At 41.5% G+C, this 22,105-nt stretch overlaps 1 protein-coding gene and 1 long non-coding RNA gene across 2 annotated transcripts in view; one reads left to right on the top strand and one right to left on the bottom strand.

Moving 5' to 3' along the window:
* The window catches only part of Lmtk2 (lemur tyrosine kinase 2), a 91,035-nt gene that overhangs the window by 15,588 nt on the left and 53,342 nt on the right, over positions 1 to 22,105 (top strand). The window contains exons 2-4 of the mRNA XM_010642750.1: positions 11,529 to 11,653; positions 15,061 to 15,205; positions 20,940 to 21,013. Coding sequence (XP_010641052.1) covers positions 11,529 to 11,653; positions 15,061 to 15,205; positions 20,940 to 21,013 — 344 coding nt within the window. The remainder of the gene's footprint in view (positions 1 to 11,528; positions 11,654 to 15,060; positions 15,206 to 20,939; positions 21,014 to 22,105) is intronic.
* Positions 16,111 to 18,379, bottom strand: LOC104875292. The gene is made up of 3 exons (XR_784017.2): positions 18,108 to 18,379; positions 17,120 to 17,333; positions 16,111 to 16,633 (listed from the first exon to the last, which is right to left on the bottom strand). It is a non-coding gene; the product is annotated as an uncharacterized LOC104875292 (long non-coding RNA).

Here is a 22,105-nt window from a genome sequence, read left to right as displayed (position 1 = left end):
GAATGTTGCTTACCCACAGGTAGTATTTTGCATATCCTTTCCCAGTGCACAGGCAGGTATTTAAAAAGCATATGGGCTGGGTGTGGTGGCGCACACCTGTAATCCTGGCTACTTGGGAGCTGAGGCAGGAGGATCAGAAATTCTAGGCCAGCCTGGGCAATTAAATGAGACACAGTCTCAGAATACAAGAGCTGGGGGTGTGTAGCTCAGTGGTAGAGCATTTGCCTGACATGTTTGAGGTCCTGGATTCAATCTTTAGAACCGCAGAATTATATGGAATAGTTGACATGTGCTTTTTTCCTCCTCCTCCTCTTTTTTTTTTCTTTTTTTCCTTGATACTGGAGGATTGATTCAACTCAGACGTGCTGTACCACTGAGCAACATCCTTGCCCCACCCCCACCCCTTTCTGAGACAGATGCTCCCAGGCTGGACATGAATTTGTAAGCCTGCTTGCCTCCGCCTCCCTGGCTGGGTTTAAAGTGCCTTCGACTGCTGCTATACCTGGCTTCCTCTTCTTTCTCAGCTCTTAAGAGCAGCTCTGTGTGTGTGTCTTTCTGTCTGTATGCCTGGGTGTCTGGGGCTTGAACCCAGGGCCACTCTTCCACGGCCCTGCTGCCCAAGGTGATGTGATGTACTCTAGCTCTGCAGCATCCTTTCCTTCTCTCTCGTTCAGGTGTTTCTTCATCCTGTCCTTAAAAGTTTTTTCTCTTTGTCCTCTTTTTTTTTTTTTTTCCTCCTTCCTGTATCCTTTATATGTTTTGTAAATTATATTATTTGCATGTAAATGACTTACCTAGTTTTCCAGGGCTTATAGTGAAAATGGCAAACCCCTGTCCCATGCCCCGTCCTTACCACCCCGTGCTTACCACCCTTGGGTACCCTCTTGCAGCTGTATTGCTAACTACCCTGCTTGTACTCGTTTGTTGGTTCAGTTAGACACTGAATTTCTACTAGGAGAGGACTTACATATTGACACACATATATCTCTCCTTACAGTTATTCAAACTTGGTTTAATTCCTACTCATATTTCTGTGTCTACAAATACTCACAGCTAACACTATAGTGTTTCTTTGTTTTTGTTTTGGTACCAGCGATCGAACTTGGGACCTTGCACAGTGGAACCACTGAGCTAAATCCCTGGCCCTCTGTAGTGTTTTTCTTTGGCATCTTTTATTTTCCCTGGACTTGCCTCTTGTTATTATTTGTTAGTTTTATCAATGGATCCTTAGTCCTAGGCTCCTGGACAGGTGTTTCAGTCTCCTCTGTGATAGGGCTGGTCTGTCCTGGAGCCTCTGGACACTGTGCTGGGCTTGGAATGATGGTACACTGGCTGTCTTCCATGTTCTGTGGAGAAGCCTGAGGCCATCTGACATATTACTTTCCTATGTAACTTCCCTTTCCCCGCTTGAGAGTTTATAAGATTTTTATCTTTAATCCTGGTGTGGTGCTCAGCTGTAATCCTGACACTCAGGGAGGCTGAGGCAGGAGGTTTGAGCCCAAACCGGGCAACATAGCAACTTATTGAAATCTTATATCAGAATAAAAAGTGAAAAAGGGCTGGCATGTAGCACAGTTAGGAGGCCTTGGGTTCAACCCCAGTACTTGAAAAACAAAATGAAAGGCTTTAGATTCTGAATAGTGGTTAAGCTGTGTCTTGGTGGGACTGTTTCCATTCATTAATGTGCACACTCAGCCAGCCCTTTGAATCTTGAGAGCCCTGTGCTTTGCTAGGTTGCTAGGTTGACTTGGCTGGGCTTGAATTTGCCATCTTCCTCTTGGATGACATTACTTAGGTCTTAATCTTTCTGTATGATGTAAAGACGGCATTGTGAAATAGGAATCTGGTCGTGCCTTATTTGCTATATGGAAGGAACCCTGGAAGCAGGTGGCTTAATGAAAGTGGTCCTTCAAAAATACTCATGGAGACTTGAGCATGTGCAGCAGTGGACAGGAGTATAATGAATTCTTCACTCCTGCCTCCAGTCCCACCATCCCTTATAACCAACACACCACATCTCCTTTTTCACTGAAGGGAGAACTTTTAGGATGTTTTGCTTAGAAATACCTTTCAGTCCTATTAGCAAGAGTTTCCCTTAAATCTTAGGAAGATAAGAATGGGTTCCAGTAGGGTGTTACAGACACAGGTGCATGTGTTTTTCTAGGACATGTCAGACTGCCCAGTGTTGTGTACATGTCCAGTGCCCTCCTTTTTTCCATATCGTGCAGACAGGACAGGGCTGCTTGTTGATCCTAGTAGGCAGTTGTGTAGAGAGACAAAATAATCTCCACAAATGTTGGGGCTGCACCAAGGGCCAGCTGTGGGTGAGAATCCCTGGGAGGGCGACTCTGCATTTCTGCTTCTGGGCTCCATGCTTCCTATTGCTGAGGTGGCTTTGGGGACTGTGGGGAGATCCTGATTCAAGGCTGTGACAGACATTTCAGCGCTGTGGGTCCCTCCACAGCTCATCTGTTGCTGTTAGCTTAATTACATTGTAGTTCATGGAATATCCATACCATCAGAGTTCCTTCAGGGTAGACAGAAGTATGACCGACCAGTCATCCAGGCCTAACATTGTCACGGCCGCATCATGTTGCCAGCCTTTCTGTGGCAGTCCCTATCCTAAATTTATTTTTATTTTGTTTATTTTGTTTTTTTTTGAGGCAAGGTCTCCCTATGTCGTTCAGGCTGACCTTGAATGCAGACTGACCTTGAATTTGATCTACCTGCTTCAGCCTCACGGTATTAGGATTCTAAATGGTTTTCAAAGTGCAAGTGAATTGACCCTTGGATGACAGGTCATAATGGAACAGGTTGAGAGAAACCAGCAGTTTCCTATAAAATGATCTCACCCACAGGTGTTTAGCACTCAAATTATATAACCTTTCCAAAAGTGTGAGAGAGCAGCTGGGCTGGCCGACCTTGAAAGTCTGTTAAACAAGAGGAACACTTCACCAGTGGGATTGGCACACAGTGTGATTTGTTTCCCTGGGCTGTTGGTCTTCTGCTTAGGAGTCTTGTGGAATCTCTGATTCCTCACCTAGAGCATCATTGTGCCACTTGCTATTGTTGTGTGGCAGAGTGTATTTAGGGCTATGCTTCACTTCCTTTCTTTTCTACTATTAGAAGACATAAAACATAATAAATAGATGTATGGTTACTTTAAGAGCAGAGAAACCTTTATAATACATGGTATTATAGTTTTGAAGTGTTAAATAAAAATGTATGTGACCTGTAGTGATTATCTACAGTTTTCCACCAAAAGGTGTGGTGATTGACTTGATTTACTAAATCTTTGGGATGCAAAGCTACTTGTCAGAGTGTTGGAAGAGGAAGATATATTTCTTGGTCCTAACCTGTCATTTTTGTTTGTTTGTTTTAAAGGTACTAACTATATATTTTAGAGGTGGTTTTTTTGGTCAGGCCAGTTCAGATTTTTGTTCTTTAGTTTCTGTCCATTCTACAAGTTTTCTTGTCTGATTAGCCCAGTATCCCCCAGTTTTGCTTTTTATTTTTGGGGTTTTTTTCTGTTGTTGGTGATATAGGGGGAAGAGATTAAGTCCCAAACTTGCTAGACATCTGAAACGCAAGTTCGCGTTCTCTAAAACCAAAGAATGAATTCTAGGAAAAATGAAGGAAATTAAGAGTAGGAAATATTTACTGGGGAAGAGAAAGCTTCTAAGAGAGACAGAAGGGGGACTGGAAAGTGGGTTGTCCACTCACCCCACTTCTCCAAGATGTTTTATACAGTAGAGCCATGTGGTGAGGCAGATGCAAAATGGGGCAAAACTATAAGACCCAATGGAAAATTACAGTGTGGGCATGAAGTGGAGCAGAACCGTGACCAACCAGTAAGATTACCAGTACAGTCACCCAGGTAATGTCGATTAAAGGGGTCAAATGGGGGAGCAAGTCACACAGCAAGCATATACCAGGATGTTTCAGTAAGGGTGAAGGTCAGGGATATTTCCTGGAAAGGCTGGGTTAAGGCCTTGGCCCCGCCCAGGTGATTGAAACCTATTTGGAATATCAATCACAGCTGTTTATCCTGGGAAACACAAAGGTATAGTAGTTTCCTTTTACAATTCTGGCCTTCAGTGAATGTGTCTTGATTGTCCTCCTTGTTGTCTCTTTGCTATATTGGCTCCTTGAGGGCTACCCTGTCTACCTACAAGATATCTAATTAATTTACCCATCTGCAATACGAGGGGTAGAATCCAGGGCCTCTGCCTACTAGGTGAGGTTCTCTACCATTGAGCTGCACCTGGTGCTCCTCTGGGAATTGTGCTGGGAATTGAACCAGTATTAGGCGCGCACTCTACCACTGAGCCACACCCCCAGCCCTTTTAAAATTGCTGGGCCAGAGCCTGAAATTATGGAAGGAATGCTACTTTTCAGATCTTACTTGTCTGCCCTAAAAGCATGTTTATTCTGCTAGCCACTGGATTAGTCTGGGTTAGTCTCACTCTCCCTTTGCTTCTTGTTCATCTTCCCTCTCTTACTGGTGCCCTGTAGTTATCTCTTCCCCTCTTTTGTCCTGGCCTACCCTCTGGGTGTTCATAACAGATTATTCGAGCCTGGTCCCTGACCTCATTTATCTAGAAGAGAAGTAGTGTGGGCATTTAAGGTGCAGAGTGATCAGTGCTGTGATGTGCAAATGCAGGTAATGGAACATCAACAGGCAGGGACACTAACTATGGGGATGAGAAGATAAATTAATTGAGGTATGTGTTGGGGTATGTCAGTGGTAGGGGAGGATGAAATACTGAAGTAACAGATCAGCCCAGAAGGCCTGAGAGAGAGGTCACTGGGGAAGAGGGATAAGAGTCCAGGGAGAGGGACGCCAGGCAGCCAAAGGATGCAGAACAAACCCTTCTGAAGGGTGCTGACACCTTCACCTGGGATTTGTGAGGTAATCAATTTTGTTTAAGTCACCCAGTTTGTGATACTTTGTTGCAGCAGCCTTAGCAAACTAAAACTTATAAAGAGCAGGGCCCAGGATTTAGCTCAGTGTTCTGCTGCTGTCTGACTCGCAAGCACAAGGTCCTAGGTTCTGTCCCCGGTACCCACCCCCCAAAAAGTAGATAGTAAATTGTTATAACTGCTTTTTTTTCTATTTAACCTTTTTATTTAATAGATAAGAAAGTTACTTATTTAATAAATTTAAAAAATAAGCCAGTATGGTAGTGCATGTCTGTAATCCCAGTGCTGTGGGAGCTAAGGCCAAGAGGATTGCAGCTCGAGCCCAGCCTGGGCAATTTAGGGATACCTGGTATTGAAGTAAAAACTAAAAAGGGGCTGGGAGGTAGCTCAGTGTGAAGACCCTGGGTTCAGTCCCTGATATTGCTAAAACAAACAACCCTCCCAAAGCCCCCCAAACCCCCTTCAGACAATATACAAGACTAGACAGGTGACGGATACTATAATGAATTCCCACATACCTTTCACCCAGGCTGAACTCCTATCCACCCCTTTTGCCCGTCATGCTACTCTGAAGCACATTTCAGATACTGTTGAATAGGCTACTGTCTCTAAAAGATAAGGACTTATGTTTTACTTCCTGAATGTGATCAGTTACTCAATGTTTGAATTCTTTTGTCTCAAATATCACAATTAGGGCCAGGGATTTAGCTTGATGGTTTTGTTGCCTGCCTCATAAGCACAAGGTCCCAAATTCAATCCCCAGTACCACAAAAAAAAAAGTGTAACTCAAATATCATAATTATTTAATAGTTTAAGTTATGATTCAGATAATGTCTGTACAGTGCTCTTGGTTTGTGTGTCATTTAAGTCTCTTAAATGTTTATCTCCCCCCTTAAAATTTGTCTTTTTTTTTCCTCTAAGGTTCTTTGGTAGTATTTTGCTGATTACATTCCTGGAGTGGTATTTAAAACACTACATTGTTCTCTTTTCAGTACATTTGTATTTCGATCAAGATGCTTGGTTAGATTCAGGTTTGATATTTTGTTATCGGTTAGGGCAATACTATTTCATAGATGATGGTGTGTTTTGCCATCAGGAGACATGTAATGTCATCTGTCTTTTGTGTTAACAGCTATTGATTCAAATTTCACTCATGAGAGAGTATTTTGGCATTTTCTTAACTATTTTGAAATGTAAAATTGTAGCTTTATAGCTATATTAGGAAACAAACACAGTGGGCAAGATTTCATTCCCTGGCCATAGGTCCTCCCTAATCTGCATTCTGAGGCATGTACCACTGCTTGGATGGGTTTGCCCCTGGAGGGTTCATAGGTTAGAGGCTTAGTTTCCTGTGTAGTGATGTTGAGCTGTGGTGGACCTTTCAGGGGTGGGGCCCAGTGGGAGGTCTTAGATCCCTGGATGTTCTGACCTCAGAAGGGATTGGTGCTGATCTTATTGTGACCCACAGGCTGGGGATGTAGCCCAGAGGTGGAGCATCCGCCTAGCATGTGCAAAGATTTGATCTAATGCTGTAAAAAAAGAAAAACAAGCCCAGCCCCTGAGTTGCTCTCTCACTTCCTGTCTTGCCAAGTGATGCTTCTCATATATGCTCCCATCATATGTCACCAGGCCTTCACCACAGGCGGCTACCTGGTCTTGACTTTCAATATCCAAAACTCGCTTGTCCATTCCTCAGCTTCAGATACTTGGTTATAATATCGAGAAACAGACTCATACACTGTGCAAGAGGGAAACTGCTCTGACCACTGTGGTACCAGCTGTCAGAGTCACAGACCCTGAGTACCAGGTTGTGTTTTGCAGTAGTTGTGATGCCAGCATTGAATAAGCAGCTCTTGTGCCTGAGGCTGGGTCTTTAGAGAAGCTAGTTCCCTACCCTAAAAGAAACCCAGGTTGCTTGAGGGAAACAATTGCTAGGAAATCTGAGACAGAAAGCGCCTAAGATAAGTGCGTGACACACCAGAACACAATTACCCAGGCTTGCACAGGGCCTGCTGGCCAAAGACGGGACTGTGTGAGCATTGGTAAGAGTCTCTATGCGGGATGGAAACTCAACAGGGAGCTTGAATCTATTCCTCCATAGTAACCCAAACTACCAGTCCCACTCCTGCCTGGTAACTGCCAGAGAATGCTAGTAAACAAACTCATTCTCTTAAACAGGTGTTAAGAGACAGATGTAAGTATCTGGCCTCTCCCTACCCCTGTGACTTGAACCACTGGGTAACCCAATAGGAAATAGGAAATTTCTCTTTATAAAAATCAGTGAGAAACTGTAAAAGGAATGACAGAATTAGATTGTCAGCTTGTGTGTTCACTAGTGGATTTACATATCGATCATCATTTTACCTGTGGACCTTTGATGGTTTTTATTGAACCAAATAGTGGACTCACAGGCAAATCTTTAGTTAATTATATGTGTGTTCAAGTCCCATTGGAGGTTCCAGGCATCATGAATCAGATAATTGGGCTGGGTTTATAAAGGTTGAATTAATAGTCAGGTGGTGCTGCTGACTTACCCTGAGTCATTATTGACAAACCACCTTCTCCAAATTACCTGTCTCTGAAGCAGATAATAGGTACCTACCTACCTCTTAAGAGTTTCTTGGGTTTTCTGCTTCTGAAGTCAGGTGCTAGATAGCTATTAAAATGCTTTGAAAACTGTAAAATGAAAACTCTCAGAATGCACTGTAGAGAAGCCAGATGTTTTTAAACAGTGTCTTGGGAAAGCACACGAAGTACCCCAAACCTCTAATTATCCTCCTCAGTGCGTAGTTGAGAAAACTGTCTAGATGGATGGTGACACTCCTGTCACTGTTGATGTTTTTCTCTAGCAGATGATTGGTTTGGGGACTTAAGCATTCAGAATGCTGTAGGCTGAGAATATTAAAGGAAAATTGCCTTTCTTCATAGTTTCCTGCCAGTTGTAAGCAGGAACCTTCATGGGGTTGAAGTTTTGGTTTAACCACCAGAGCCTGGGGATTTTAATTGTGGTTCCCCATGTCTAAAATTTACTTCCTCTCCGTGGTCTGTGCAAACCTATTTGACCTTTCAGGCTGTGGTTTCGCTTCCTCGTTTTTTGTGGAATTGTTTCCTCCACTGGTAGAGTTTATGTAAGGCACAGTGTTTTGGAGTAAATTAAAAGAAAACACCAGTAAATAAAATAATCTTTCCAAGTGGTAGCTAAAATTATCTTCTTGGGACTACCTAACAAATTTCTCAAGCAGTAATTTGTAAAGTCCTTTTAAGGGGAATGTTAGGCATTGAGGTTGAGTATCTGCAGTCTGCTTTGAGGAAATTGAGGAAGAGAGAGCAGATACCCCTGCAGCCTTATAGCAAAAATAAGTACTGCTGAAAGATAGGGCAAAAAGTGGCCTAACCCAGTTGTTTTTAACATGGGTGTGACTTTTCATGCCTACCTGGTGACTCACAGAAGTCCATGTGAATCAGGTAATCTGCCTGTAATCTGGCTGCCTTTCAGGTAGTCCTGATCCAATTTTACAGTAAATGATGATATGTGAGGAATGAAAAGAACAATGAAAAACCAACTATGGGTGAAAAGAGAGATAAAGTTAACTTGGTATCAGAATTATGAACTGCCTTAATGAATGATGATGGCCTTGGGCACAAAGCACATCAGGTTTTGAGCACAGTGGAAAGCTAAGCAGCAGAGGTGGGGCTGCAATGAGGAGGAGGGGTGGGATTGGCCCCTGCACTTGCCCTAGGGTCTTCTCTGCCTCTTTGCCTGGAACTCAGGACATATCAGTTTCCTTATCTGTGACATGGAGATGTCCACTTACCTCAGAGGTGTTGTGACAGTGGAGTGAAATAGTGCTGTGTTTTATCAAATCTTAGATGCCATCAGTTAGAAGACACACCCTTGCTTTGTACCGCTACAAAGAAGAAATGCTCCCAGTGAAACCGACTTGGTTTCAAGAATGATGCACCTGAGCTCCAGGGCCACTGAAGTACAGTGGGCAGGTTGGGTTTAAAGACTAATAAAATGCAACGTGTTGCTTGTGAAAGCAGTTTGCCATGTAATCCTCAGGAGTCATATTTAATCTTGATTTTGTCAGTCTGGGAAATGAAGCAGACTTGTTAGGAGTAAATACCAACGAGGAAGCACCAGGCAGACTGGAAAGACAGCAGCCAGCTACAAGGAGGAAGAGAGAGAGAGTGAGCTCTGTTGGTTTTCATTCATAGGATACTCACTGCTGGCCGCAGGAGCTCCTCACACCAGTTAGTTTTCCAGATGTAGGAAGGTGTGTCTGGTTAGGAAATTCTTGTTCTCAGTGAAAGTTGATTTTTACTAATTTTCTTTCAGATTGTTTTGGGGAGGGGCTGTCAGGTGTCCTCCTTTGTAAACTGTCTGGACCAACCTCTGTTGTATGCTTTTTTTAACTTAGAACTTAACGGCCCTTGGTTAACTGGAGTCATTGTGGACACAGATGTCAGGAAAGCTTGGGTAGCACCTAGGCACCACTGGAAACAATGCAGTCCCCGTATCACTTTCACAGGCTGTTGGGTATTGAAAAAGAACGTAGTCTTGTGTGGTGTTCATTTTAGACTTCCTCTGATCTTTGTTGACATTATTTTATACTCAAAAATGTGTTTTGCTCACAGTGTGGGTTCCTTCCCATAGCTGTACATAAGAAAAAATGGTGGCATTGTTAACCTGTGTCTACCTTCCCGTTGGTGCAGTGGAGCATTTAATTAGCCACCGATGAGGATTTTAAGAAAAAGTTTATGTCTTAGTAAAGCACCAGATTTAGCAGTTTGCTCTAACAACAACACTGAAAGTTCAGATTACTCCAGATGAATGTTTTACAGAGAATTAAGTCCCTGTTAAAAATAAGATGTAAAAATCTTTATGCCCAAGTAGAGATGAGCCAAAAAGTAAAATATTTTAGACTCTGTGGCTCCTTATCCATCTCATAGTCTTGCTTTGTTTTTGTTTTCTTTTTTTAAAGAGCCCTCTAGAGATGTATAAGTCATTCCTTTCTAGAGAGCCCTCCATGCTGCAGCAGGCCACAGACTGTAGTTTGGAGACCCTATTCTGTTAGAAGATCCTTATCATGGTCAGGTATCCTTGGACAACTGGCTGACTCTAGAGCCAGGATAAGAAGGCAGAAGAGAAGCTTGGCATGATGGTGCACCCCTGTAATCCCAACACTAGGAAGGCTGAGGCAGGAGGATCACTGCAAGTTCAAGGCTAGTCTGGGCTATGTAGTGAGTTCAAGGCCAGCCTGAACTACATAGCGAGGCTCTGTCTCAAAAAAAAGAAAGAAAATGCAACAGGAGCCTGAAGCTTCCAGTAGTGCCAGAAAGTGAGGAGGTGTTGGAGAAAAGAAGATGATGGGGACCAGCAGAAGGAACTAGCAGTCATCTTGGGAGAGCCCCCAGTGGGAAAAGCTAGAACAGTTTGAGCCACAAAATAAATCGTGGTAGTACTGGATTGTAATCCACAGAACAAACATCCATTAGTCCATGGCTGTGTAAACAATGGAATAAAGTAATTGAAGTCTTTCTTACAGAAGAATTCTAAAGTGTAGAAGGATCATTTTTTTAAAAAATCACAGTACTGACTGCTGTATGGAAGACGTACAGACAAATGCTCAAGAGTATCTACCCCACTCCTAATATGTGTAATTATCATAGTAATTATCTTTGACATGTGTGCAAACTCTTTTATCAGTCCTCCCTCCAGGAAGTGTCGCTTATTTCCCTTCTCTCTGGGTGTGCACTGGACTTTGGGACTTGCTCCTAAAATAGAGTCTGCTTTCCAGTGGTGAGACCACCTAGACCACACGGTCAAAGTTCACCCCTCCAAGAGTAAGTCACATGCTCTGATCTGACACAAAAACAAGGGCGGTTCACCTGGTGATGCTATAGATTCTTCCCAAATATCTGTAATCTCACTACGATTCTACAAAAAAACCAGACCATCCAGTTATTCCACAAAATAACTGACAGATACTATTAAGAAATGTCAAAGTGCCGGGCATGGTGGTGCACGCCTATAATCCCAGCATTCAAGAGGCTGAGGCAGGAGGATCCCTGCAAGTTCAAGACCAACCTGGGCTATATAGTGAGGTCCAGGTCAGTCTCAACTACATAGTGAGACCCTGTCTCAAAAAAAAAGAAATGTCAAAATTGTGAAACACAAGGAAAGACTGTAAAACTGTCAGAGATTAGAGCAGACTAGGACCATGATGTCTAAATGTGACAATGGTAGCCTGCGTTGGACCTTAGCGACTGAAAAGGACTTAAACATTAAAATCCGAATAAAGTCTGAAATACACTTGATAGTGTTTTGTTTTGTTTTTTCCCCTTGGTAGCAGGGATTGAACTCAGGACCTTGAGCTTGCCAGGCAGATGCGGTGCCACTGAGCTACATCCCCACCCCAAAAGAAAATGTTTTTTTAAAAGTACCCAACTTCTTGTCTTGAATTGATCATCAGCTTTTTCTTGAGCAGTTAAGCCTTATTTTAACTTTTAGTCTCATTTATATCTAGAAGAAAACATATGAGTTTGGTAACTGATGTTGATTTGGAATGTACTTGTTTTCAATACTGTTTTTCTTTTTCCAGGGGAGGCGCCTGATGCAGAAGTTCCCTCAATGTTTGTGATCCTGTCTGTGTGCAGTTTAATGATATTAATAGTGTTAATTGCAAATTGTGTTTCCTGCTGTAAGGACCCAGAAATAGATTTTAAGGTGAGCACAGATTGTGGGAGTATTTGAAATCATTTTGTGACACGCTTATCTGTCATACAGTGGCCTTATATCCCAACTTCCTGGGAGCCAGGGTCAGTGTAATTTTTTCTTTTTCTTTTTCTTTTTTGTGCTGGGGATCTAACTTGGGACCTTTTACTTACAAGGCAGGCGGTTGAACCACTGAGCTAAATCCCTGGCCTAGGGTCAGTATAGTAAATGTCTTCTGCCCTATGAAGCAGTGAACACTGCAGACCATGCAGTCTCTGTGACAGCTACCCAACCCTCAGCTCTGCCATTGTACTGCATCAAACAGATACTGTACTTTGTTAACACACGGTCATAGCTTTGTGCCAGTAAAATTTGGTTTACAAATGGGTGATTTGGATTTGGCTCACTGTCTGTAGTTTGCCAGCCCTGCCTTAGAACATCTCTGACAAAAGGCACCTTCTGTGATGAGTTGTAAGCTTTTGTTGAGCGAGGACTACAGCGTGATGATCCATTTCACTTGCCGAAAAAGGAGGGAGGGGAGGCTGATTTTGTGTTTTTCCCAACTTTTCTAGGCTAGTGAATTTGTGGTCATGAGATCACTGAGATGAGTTCCCCTATGTTTTGTATATGAGGAAGAGTATTGAAACCTCAAGTTTAATCTTGAAACTTTGAGTTTCCCAAAGAGAAGAGTGCTGGGTGGTAATTTAGCTCAGTGGTACCATGGCCTGCCTCACAAGCAGAAAGTCCCAAGTTCAATCCCTGGTACCAAAAAAAAAAAAAGCCATGAGGGCCAGGGATTTAGCTCAGTGGTTCTGCCGCCTGCCTTGCAAGCACAAAGACCCGAGTTCGATCCCTGGTACCGGAGGAAAAAAAAAAAAAAGCCATGAAGGAGAAGAATGCCACTAACTGTAAAATCCTGGTCCAGGAAGGGATAACGAGGAGCTGGCTTTGTTGATGGACTCTACCAGTAAACCAGCTGGAAACTCCTACCCTAGAAAAAGCTGGCCTATATTTAGGCTCTGTATATACTTGTTAAAAAATAGTACCTGGGGAGAAACATGAGTGCCTACATGCAGAGAAGATGGCCTTCATGTGTATTCAGGACAAGCCCAGGTGTCACTGGCTCAATTTGGAAAACAAAATTTTCTCCTTGCCAAAACCTCCTTTTGGTTGGGCATATAGACCTGGTTTTTAGTTTTGATTGTATGCTGGCTTTATCCACAGTCTGGTGGTAGCTCTGAGGACTTTTTAAAATGTGCTGTCCTCAGGCCCAACACAGTGTCTCCATTAAAGATCAAGGAAAGGGCTGCAGGCAGGACTCACCAGCATAGGCCACAGTCATGAGTTGGCCTGTCTCCATGGCGGGTTGGGGGGTGCCTTTCTGTACAGTGCCAGCCCCTGGGTATTCACATCACTGTTGACATTCCTCTGGACACTTACTGACCACCCTACTGGGCAAAAGTGTAGGCAGAAAATCTGTGTCCCTTTACCGTCAGTCTTGCTGCGGTACTTTACACATTTGAAATCTGGCCATTTTGTGACAAAGATAAAGATAAATGTGGCTGACACCGAAGTCGGTCTCCTCTCATGTTTTGTGATACCTCATACTTGCCTTCCTTGTCCTCACGTTTTTGAATGTTATTATTGAATGAGGAAGGTGATTGTGACTTAATGTCAAGGCTGAGAACTTGTATTGTTTTCCAAAGTGCCCAGGTGATTCTGTTGCCGGGCCCCTCCACTCAAGTTCATGTGACTCAATGAGATTGTTTATTGCCATCTGTGACTCCTTGGGTTCCTTTGGATTTAGAGCTCTGCAGTTTTAGAGCTGAACTATCCCAGGGAAGTCACTTGCAACCAGGAAGCTACAGTCTGGTAGAGGGACTTGCCCAAGTTCATCCAGCAAGCGACTGGTGTAGCTGTAAGAGTGAACCAGCTGCACCTCATTTTTATTATTGTTTGCATGGTATCACCTCTACTGTCAGGGTTTAAATAGTGTTATTTTTAAATTAGGCGTGATGGACACAGTCCTTTTAATGAGAGAACCTTTAGGAATGTCCAAAATGAAAACTGAACAGTATCTTTTGTTCAGAAATGCCTTCACAGACTGAGGTTACAGTGTCTCATTTTTCCTGCCTTCCCCCCATCAAATAGTAAGTAATGTGCTTTAATGCTTTCAAGAACATACATAACAGTGTCTTCTCACATGTGTCAAAAACATAAATGTCAGAGAATTCCACCATTGTTAATTTTTAGTTTCTTCTTGTATTGGGTAGGGGCTAAGGGAAGTTGTTAAAAAAAAGGAGAAGAAGGATGTTGGTAGAAGAATGCAAAAGAGTCATGTCCACTTATCTGTTCTCAGCTTTGATATGGTGCCCAGAGAGGTGATACTCGGTAGTTATCTAAACAGACCAACAACTTGGTAATCTAATGTATTTATCTTAAATTTACCTAGACCCTGAGGAACATCCACATCAAATCTCAAGAGAGATTTTGTACCCTACAGTTTTTTTCTTTTAAAGGTTCCACAATCAATTTGTGCATCTTCATTTTTAAACTTAACCATCTTTAGAAAATTGGATGCTCTTTTATGTTTATTACACTTAGATGCCACACAGTTCTGTGGAGTTTTATTTTTTGTTTGGGAGGAGGGGAGTACTAGGCATTGAAACTCAGGGCCTCACATATGCTGGGCAAGTATTCTACCATTGAGCTATACATCCCCCCAGCCCTACATACCACACGGTTTACACTGGTCTTAATTTTTCTACCTGGTGTTATGTTTTTTGTTGCTTTGGTTTGGTTTTTGAGACAGAGTCTCACTATGTAGTTCAGGCTGACTTTGAACTCACTGTGTAGCCCAAGTGTGCCTTGAACTCACATGCTCCTCCCTCAGCCTCCTAAGTGCTGCAATTACAGGTGCACGCCACCATACCCAGCCCGATGTTGTAGTTTTTCCATTGTTACTCTTTCTAAAAAAATGGGACTTGCTTAAAAATATTTTTTCTGAGTCTTGGAACTGTCTTTTTTATTTTGATAGAAATCACATAGCAATTTTAAAATGCATATAAAATTTTAAAATATCAGTTTTGATTCAATATGCAGAGACTTGTGAAACTAAATAATAAAGCAGTGGTGCAAGCTCTTACAATTTAAAAATAAACTTTTGAATGTGAAAGAGTATTTCTGTTTTAAGTTCATGATCATTTTAGAAAATTCTGCCTTTAAATTCAACCTATCAGTTTTAAAAGTTATATCAAATATGTGCAATTTATTTTCAAATCTTATTTATTCTGCTCTTTGGAATTTCTATTTGAAGTACAAGTTGCAGGGAAAATTATAGCATTGTGCTCCAAATGAGTGAATTGTCCTACTTTAAATGTTAGGCAGTAATTTTTAATACCTGTTCCCTTTGGTTTTAGGAATTTGAAGATAATTTTGATGATGAGATAGATTTCACACCACCAGCAGAAGACACCCCATCTGTCCAGTCCCCAGCAGAAGTCTTTACACTTTCAGTACCAAATATCTCGCTCCCAGCTCCATCACAGTTCCAGCCTTCTGTGGGTAAGACCTGATGTCCTAACGTAAACTTTTCATGAATTACTTCTGAGGAGTGAGATAGGAGCAAACCTTGTGTTCATAAAATAGCAGCTACCTGTCTTCTCTGCTAGTCTGTTTCCCTGTCTTTTGCTCCAGTGAAGCTGTTTTCTAGTGGTCAGGCCCATCACATTTCCTGCAGAAGCTATCTTGCCCTTGCTGGCCCCAGAGTCTGACACAGGAATGAGACTGGCCTCTCTGACACACAGGCCCTGAACCCCTAACAGAGCTCCTAGCCTGTCTACCAGCTCTGGACTTTGATTGTCTTGCTAGAAGATATTGCTGTCTCCTCTGGGATGTGCTGTGTAGGGGAAGAGCGGTGTATTAAATATGTTAATAAGATTGGCTTCTTAAAGTAGAGGTCTGATTGGATGTTAATTGATTCTTTGTTATAAAATATGACTACCCTGTAAAATATGTACACACCTGTAATCCCAGCACTCTGGAGGCTGAGGCAGGAGGATTGCCATGAATGGAAGCCCAGCCTGGGAGGCTTAGTGAGACCCTGTCTCAAAAAAAAGGAATATTACTAATAGTGGTTCAAGAAGGGAATTTTTCCAAGACTATTACAAGAAGACTGTTTCTAATCTTTATAAGCACAGATCCTGCTTTTTGTGGTACCATGTACACAGTGGAGGGGCGTTCAGGGCAGTATAAGCCCAAGGAGATTAGTCTGCTATAGGCATGCATAACTAAAAGAAATTGTAAGGTGAAGCATGATTCTGCTGGTGCCTCTCATGTAAAGTATCTGTCAAGTCAGATGTATTTGATGTTCGTAGGTTTTACAACATTTAAAAGTAATTGTGTGTAGTATTTCGCTTTAATTTCTGCAAGTAACATTAACCTAACTTGAGCTGATGAGGGAAGTTTGAAAGGAGCCCACTCTGTCCTTGGAACAACTTCAAGTGCATTCATCTCTAAACTGAACTGCTTTATTATTGCTTATTTGATAATTTGCTTTCCTGGTACTTAAGAACAGCCCTGAAAGGCTGCTTGGAACTTTTACAGGCCTTTTTACCCCTCTGAGTTAATTCAAGTGGTAGAATCCCAGTTCAGATCAGCATCAGTAGGAAAGAGACCCAAACCATGAGAAGAGTACAGATAATGCTGACCTTGGAGACAGCAAAGTCAGGGCCTTCAGCTCTGCTGGCGCTCCATGTCCATTGCTCATGTTCCCTTCCCTTTGTGTGTCAGCTTGTCTGCCAAGGGCCTTATCTCTTCTGTCACAAGCATGGGTGCTGGCAGGTCCAGGTCTATCTCCTTGTAATTTTGCAACTAGGAAGGAAAGGTGCTTCTCTGTCCTTCGATCGGCAGGGAAAGACATTCTGGTTGGCCTCTGCCATCCTTTAGGCTGAACATGAGACAGGTTAGAGACTAGCAGCTTCTCTTCAGGATCTGTCAGGATAGATAGGAACACAGGCAGAGGTTCCATGAGAGAACTTGTTAGCAAGCTGGGTAGCCATTCTGACTTTATCTGTATCTGCCCTTCTTTCTGTTGTTTTTTGGTACGGGGATCGAACTCCGTTCCCTGCACTTGCAAGACAGGCGGTGGAACAACTGAGCTAAATCCCCAGCCCCCCTTCTTTCTGTTTTACTGAAGCCTTCATTCTTAATAGGAAGAAATCACTTTAAATTTCTCTGGTTAGAATATGCAAAGTATTTTTTATCATCTCAGGATAGATAAGGCCTTTCCATGCATGACACTAAGCCTAAAAGCCATAAAAGAAAATATTGCCAAATCTAATTCATGAAATGAAATATTCTGCATGGGAAAATGTGCCATTGCCAATTTGACATAGTAGCAAAGAGTATTTGTAAACTCAGAAAATTGTTATGTATTAAGAGTACACACAAATGCATAGGGAAAAGAGTAATACTTACTAGAAATGATAAGCTGAGGATATGTACGAAGAAAATCATGGGAAGAAATTCAAATGGCCAATAAATGGGATAACGTCATTATTAATTAAAGAAATGCAAGCTTCAAATAAGATAAGTCATGAGGAAAAGAAGTAACACTAAGGTTGGGTATGCTGCACGTTTCTCTGGACGTTGAGGTGACAGGATCACTTGAGCCGAAGAATTCGAGACCAATCTGGGCAACACAGAGAGATCATCTCAAAAAAAAAAAAAGAAAAGAAAAGAAAAAACACCAAGCACCAGGTAGTGATTGGGGAGTATCTGGTTTGTTTCTAACTTTTTGTGTTAAAAATAAAGCTTTTATCAAAGTTATCTTGAACATTGTTGTTACACTAATATATTTGTAGAATATATCTCTCGAAGGAGTCAAATAGTGTATATTCTTAGAATATTAATGGATATTACCAGTTTACCCTTCTCAGAAATTGTATCATTATTTCTGCCAGTTGGGCATCAATGGTTTGTGCTATTGCTTATGAAGCTAAGTTAGTATCAGTTCAAACTAGATTGTTATAATTTAGGATGTTAACTATAATTCCCATGGTAACCACAGAAGTACACAGAAGAAAATCAAATGGCACACTAAAAAAAACCCAGTCACATACATACAAAAATAGATTTTTTTGATGAACAGGTTTCCTTATTTTAATATAGTCAACAGTCTTGTTAGAAGTAAAAATTTACTAGTCTTTTAGAGTTCTAACTTTTAAGGTATTTGTATTTAAAAAAAACAGTTTTTGTACCTTAAGAAATGTTTCCCTATTCTGTGATCAAAACACCTTCTTTCTGTCCTTTCTTGTGTGTGTGTGTGAGTGTGTGTGTGTGGTGTGTGTGTAGTCATTGTATTGGTGCGTGGGATTGAAACCAGGGCTTCACGCACACTAGAGATCCTACCTCTTTATTTTTTAATGTTGTACAGTTTTGCTTTGACTTTGAGTCCATAACTCACCATGAGTTGATCTTTGAGTATGGGAATCCAAGTTCAGTTTTCCTTGTGGATTACTGTAATTTTTTCAGCTAACTTTTCATCGGTCCTTCCTTTCCTGTCTGTTTCCATGTTTGTTGCGCTGTTCTAGACTTTCTGTTTTCTGTTGTTAATCTGTTGTTAATCTGTGTGTTAGTCAGCTCTTGGTTATTGTGACAAATACTGATAAACAGTTTAAAGGAGGGTTTATTTTGGTCCACAGTTGCAGAGGTTTCAGTCTGTGGTCACCCCTGGCACCATTGTATTCATGCCTGTTGTGAGGCAGAAACATCACTGTGGAAGGGTGTGGCAGAAAGCTGCTTACATCATGGTGGCCAGGAAGCAGGGAGAAAGGGAAAGAGCCAGAGAGGAAGGAGCCAGGGAGGAGATACATCCCTGAGAGGAACACAACAGTGACCCACTTCCTCTAAGTGGCCCCACTTCTTAATAGCCCTTTAGTGTTGAATTCTGTGGGTTAATCCAGTGATGAAGGTAGCGCCCTCATGATTTTATAACCTCTCAAGCCCCACCTCTGAACATTGTTGCATTGAGAATAAGCCTTCTTTGGGGGATGCTTCTTATTTAAACTAACAATCTAGGGCCCAGGATTTAGCTCAGTGGTTCCGCCACCTCCCTTGCAAGCATAAGGACCTGATTTCGATCCCCATACCAAAAAAAGAATAACTAACAATCTGTTCTTTGTGGCTGTACCACTGTGTTAATGATAATAACTTCACTATAACATGTGATTTGCTGTTTCCTTTTGTTGCTGTGCTTTGTTGTTTTTGGTTGTGTTTTTTTTTTTTTTTTTTTTTGTACCGGGGATTGAACTTGGGTCCTTGCGCTTGCAAGGCAGGCCACTGAACCACTGAGGTTCAGTGCCTCAGTGGCACTAAACTCAGTGGCAACCCTAAATGCCGGCTTGCTTGTGCTTTTGCTGGGTTGCTTGTGCTTTTGCCAAGTTGCTTGTGCTTTTGATGCTGTATTTAAGAGACCATTGCCTGGCAGGGATTTAGCTCAGTGGTTCTGCCACCTGCCTTGCAAGCTCAAGTTCCTGAGTTCCATTCCCGGTACCAAAAAAAGAGAGAGAGAGACAGAGAGAGAGAGAGAGAGAGACCATTGCCAAATCCAAGATCCTGAAGATTTGCCCCTGTGTTGTCTTTATGGTTTTAGCTCCTAAATTTAGTTCTTTCACCTGTTTTTTGTTTTTTCTTTTTAATGTAGTATAGGGTAAGGATCTAGTTTAATTCTTTTACATATGGCTATCCAGTTTTCTGAATAACAGTGTTTGGAGACACTCTGAGTTGTATTGACTGATATGCCTCTCTTTATGCTAATACTACTCTATTTTGATTACTGTCATTTTAGTTTTGTAGTAGAAATAGAGAAGTGTGGGTCCTACAACTTTGTTTTTCTTTTCAAAAAAATTTTTTGTTCGAGATCCTTTGTAGTTCATATGAATCGGATTAGCATTTCTAATTATTATTTCAGCAGAACAAGCTACTAGAATTTTGATATGAATTATTACTATTTTGTTTTATTATTTTGATTCCTTTTCATTGCCTTTTGAATATATCTTTAGGTATTTTCCTAGTGGTTACAATAAAGATTATACGTAACCTCTTGCATTTATAACAGTTGGGTTCCCATTGATAGCAGTTTGCCACAAGAAAACTCTAGTCCTGTACAGTTCATTCCTTCCCTTTACATTGTCACAAATTACATCTTCATTTGTTTTGTGTCCATTAACATGGATTTATAATTTCTAAAGCATTTTGGTGGGGGGGTACTGGGGATCAAACGCATGGCCTTGCATTTGCACTGCACCACTGAGCTAAATCCATTTTAAAACATTTTGGAAATAAAATATACTACAATAGGATAATATTGGCTGTTCTGTTTACCGGTTTAGTTATGCATACTGGAGATCTTTATTTCTTCAGGCAGCTTGAGTTACTGTTTGCTGTCCTTTTGTTTCATCCCTCAGTGACATTTTGTTTTGGGACAGGTGTATTGGCTGTAAACCTCCTACACATTCATTCTTCTGAGAATGTTGTAATTTTTCTTTCATTTCTGAAAGAGTTTTTCCAAGACAGTTCTTAGTTCACTGGTCTTTTTGTTGAGTACTTTGTTTTGTGAGCCTGCTACCTTCTGGCCTGCCTATTTTGTTGCCATCATCATTGTTTTCATATGAGTAATGGCTGTTAATCTTATTGAGGATCCCATATATATAATGAATTAATTGCCTTTCTCTTGCTGCTTTTAAGAGTTTATCTCTGGTTTTCTGTAGTTTGGTTTTAATTTGTCTTCTTATGGGGCTCTTTGAGCTTATGTTATTGGACTTTTGTGAGATTTTTGGATGTGTCGATTCATGTCCTCTAGCAGATTTGGGACATTTTCTACCATTGTGACTGCAAATACTTTTGCTCTTATTCTCATCTTCCTTTCAAGACTCCTATTACATCTGTATTGGTCCATTTGATGGTAGAATTACTGGATCAAAAAACAAGGTATTGAAGAATTAAAGAATACACATTCAGAAATATTGTCAATATTAAAACTTATAAGTGCTTATTTGTTTTTACCTTTATTAGCACAAACATTAAGTTTCTATTAGTATTTATATCTTAGATGTTAGATATTTAATGTTTACTTTAGATACTTACATTCTTTTTTTTTTTCCTCGAGACAAGGTCTCACTATGTAGTTGAGACTGCCCTGGAACTCATTATGTAGCCCGGGCTGGTCTCAAACTCACAGTAATCCTCCTGCCTCAGCTTTAGATACTTATATTCTTAATGTTCTTTTTTTCTACAGAAGGTTTAAAGTCTCAAGTTACCCGCCACAGTCTAAACTATATACAGGAAATTGGAAATGGCTGGTTTGGAAAGGTAAAGTGTTCACTTTTATTTTTTTTCCCCTCCTGATTATACAGCTAATTAAGAACCATATCAGTTCACATTCCGTATTCTGTGTAAACATTGCTATATGAATAGAGCTTCTCTCCCTGTTGCTCCCTGTAACCACATGGGAATGTGAGCTCTAGCATTCATGGGTGTGTATGTCTTTTTAGAAGGTTGTCTTGATGCATTTAGGCTTGCTATAATGAAGTGCTACAAACTGAGCAACTAACAAATAATAGGAATGTATTTCTCACCTTCTTGAGACTGGGAAGTCCAAGAGCAAGTTGTGCTGACTGATTTAGTTTCTGGAGCATAAGCTATACTTTCTTGATATGTACATATGTGGTAGAAAGGGCAAGGGAGCTCTCTGGAGGTGCCTTGCTCCTTTTTTTAAAAGATAGGATCTCAGACCAGGCGTGGTAGCACATGCCTGTAATCCTAGTACTCAGGAGGCTGAGGCTGGAGGATCACTGCAAGTTTGAGGCCAGCCTGGACTAGATAGTGGGACCCTGTCTCAAAAAACAAAACAGATAGGGTCTCACTGTGTTGCCCAGGCTGGCTCCAGAATCCTGGGCTCTAAATGTATTCATTATCTCTATGTACAGTTCTAAAGTGCTTTTAAGTGTTATAAGGGCAGCTGGAAGTACAGATCCAGAGTTCAAGAGGTCAGTTCAAGAGGGAGAACTTAGTAATATAGATGATACAGGATTTCAAGTAGCAAGTGTCCTGTAGCAGGAGAGGTCAGCACAGTCGGGAGCCAGCCGGAGAGAGGAGCATTCAGAAAGTGGGCCAACTCCAGGAGGGTCAGTTTTACCTGTAGCAAGTGCTGCAGCTTCTAAAGTGAGCAAGATCAAGATTGGGAGAATGAGGACTCAGCAACATGAAGTCCTTTGTGACCTGGCAGGAAACTGTCTAGGGAATAGCTATGGCACAACCTTGCAAGGTTAAATTTTCAGTGCTGAGAATGGAGCTCAGGGACACTTAGCACTGAGCTGCTTTTTTTTTTTTAAGATCTTTTTTGCTTTGTATTCTGTTAATGTTAGTGGAACTTTGTCCTTCTTTCTCTCTCTCTCTCTCTCT

This window comes from Fukomys damarensis, unplaced genomic scaffold, assembly GCF_012274545.1.
Source record: "Fukomys damarensis isolate Sample0158 unplaced genomic scaffold, DMR_v1.0_HiC HiC_scaffold_17, whole genome shotgun sequence".
Lineage (NCBI taxonomy): Eukaryota > Metazoa > Chordata > Mammalia > Rodentia > Bathyergidae > Fukomys > Fukomys damarensis.
The sequence above is the reverse complement of the archived record's forward strand: the minus strand, read 5'-3'. Positions and strand labels throughout refer to the sequence as shown.